This window comes from Lactuca sativa, chromosome 6 (genome assembly GCF_002870075.4).
Source record: "Lactuca sativa cultivar Salinas chromosome 6, Lsat_Salinas_v11, whole genome shotgun sequence".
Lineage (NCBI taxonomy): Eukaryota > Viridiplantae > Streptophyta > Magnoliopsida > Asterales > Asteraceae > Lactuca > Lactuca sativa.
Window position 1 is genome coordinate 17703395 of NC_056628.2, and position 1324 is coordinate 17704718.

At 37.1% G+C, this 1324-nt stretch overlaps 1 protein-coding gene across 1 annotated transcript; it reads left to right on the top strand.

Moving 5' to 3' along the window:
• The first annotated feature begins 227 nt into the window (after window positions 1–227).
• LOC111906115 (uncharacterized) lies at window positions 228–1118 on the top strand. Its single transcript, XM_023901855.1, has one exon. It carries the CDS (start codon window positions 228–230, stop codon window positions 1116–1118), a length of 891 nt encoding a protein of 296 aa, XP_023757623.1.
• The last annotated feature ends 206 nt before the right edge of the window (window positions 1119–1324 follow it).

Sequence of the window (1324 nt, forward strand, 5' to 3'; positions counted from 1 at the left end):
ATCCACAATATCCTTCCCAAAAACTTCAATATCCACAAATATCTTATACCCCTCTTAATTACCAACAACCTCATTAACAAGTCCAATCAAGTGGTAACCATGAATTGAGTCTTCAAGAACTTGTTACTTCTCTTGCTCAAAGCCAAACACAATTTCAACAAGAGACAAAGAACACCTTCTCCAACATTCAATAAAAAATTAGAGACTTGGCCACCGCTCTCAACAAGATGGAACAAAGGGGTAAACTTCCATCTGAAACAAAGAATCTGAATGTGAGTGCCATAACCTTGAAATGTCAGAAAACACTTGGAGAAAGAAACCCCAAAAGATTTTCAAGAGATGAAGATGATGAGGTTATTGTTGTTGCACCTTCAAGGGTGGTAGTTCCTCCAAAGGAACTGATTGTGACAAATATTGAGCAAACCAAATCTTCCAATAAGACCATCAAGCCATTGGTCATACCACCACCCTTCCCTTCCCGATTAGCCACTTTAAAGAAAAAACAGGAAGAAAATGAATTCTTTGAAACTTTCAGCAAGGTCCAAATCAACATTCCACTATTAATGTCTATTAATCAAATTCCAAGATATGAAAAATTCCTCAAGGATTTGTGCACTAAGAAGTGGAAATTCAAGGCAAATGAAAAGATTCAAGTCAATGAAAACGTGTCTGCGATTATCCAAAAGAAGTTACCTCGCACATGCAAGGATCCAGGAATATTTGCTATCCCTTGTACCATTGGTGATTTGCATGTTGGAAGTGCCATGTTAGATCTTGGAGCCTTGATTAATGTGATGCCATATTTAGTTTTTCAATCTCTCGATGTCGGAACTTTGGAAGAAACCAGAGTAATCATTCCATTAGCGGACAAGTCAAGTGTGTCTCGAAGAGGAGTGTTGGAGGATGTGTTAGTACAAGTTAATCAACATTTCTTTCTTGCTAATTTTTATGTCATTGATCTTGAAGAGAAGACTCCTTCCAAGTCATCTATGGTCCTCCTTGGAAGACCTTTCATGAATACCACTCACACAATAATTGATGTCCATAAAGGAAAGATAACTATGGATTTTGATGGAGAAACCATTCACTTCAACATCTTTGAAGAAATGAGGCCCTAGCAACATTTCTCCATTGTACAGGGTTGATGCAATTGAGCCAATAACCTAAAAATTGTTTGATTTGTCTCATGGGGACATTTTGGAGATGATACTCAACATAAACCTTGATTGTGAAACTTTGAAGAAAACACTGGAAATGTATACATTAGACTCCGAAGTTGAAGAGATTGTGAAGACTTTAGAATTTAACAACTCAACAAAGAAGG

Bases quoted from the DNA above. Each gene is read 5' to 3' on its own strand.
- LOC111906115 (XM_023901855.1), top strand. From the start codon at position 228: ATGGAACAAAGGGGTAAACTTCCATCTGAAACAAAGAATCTGAATGTG.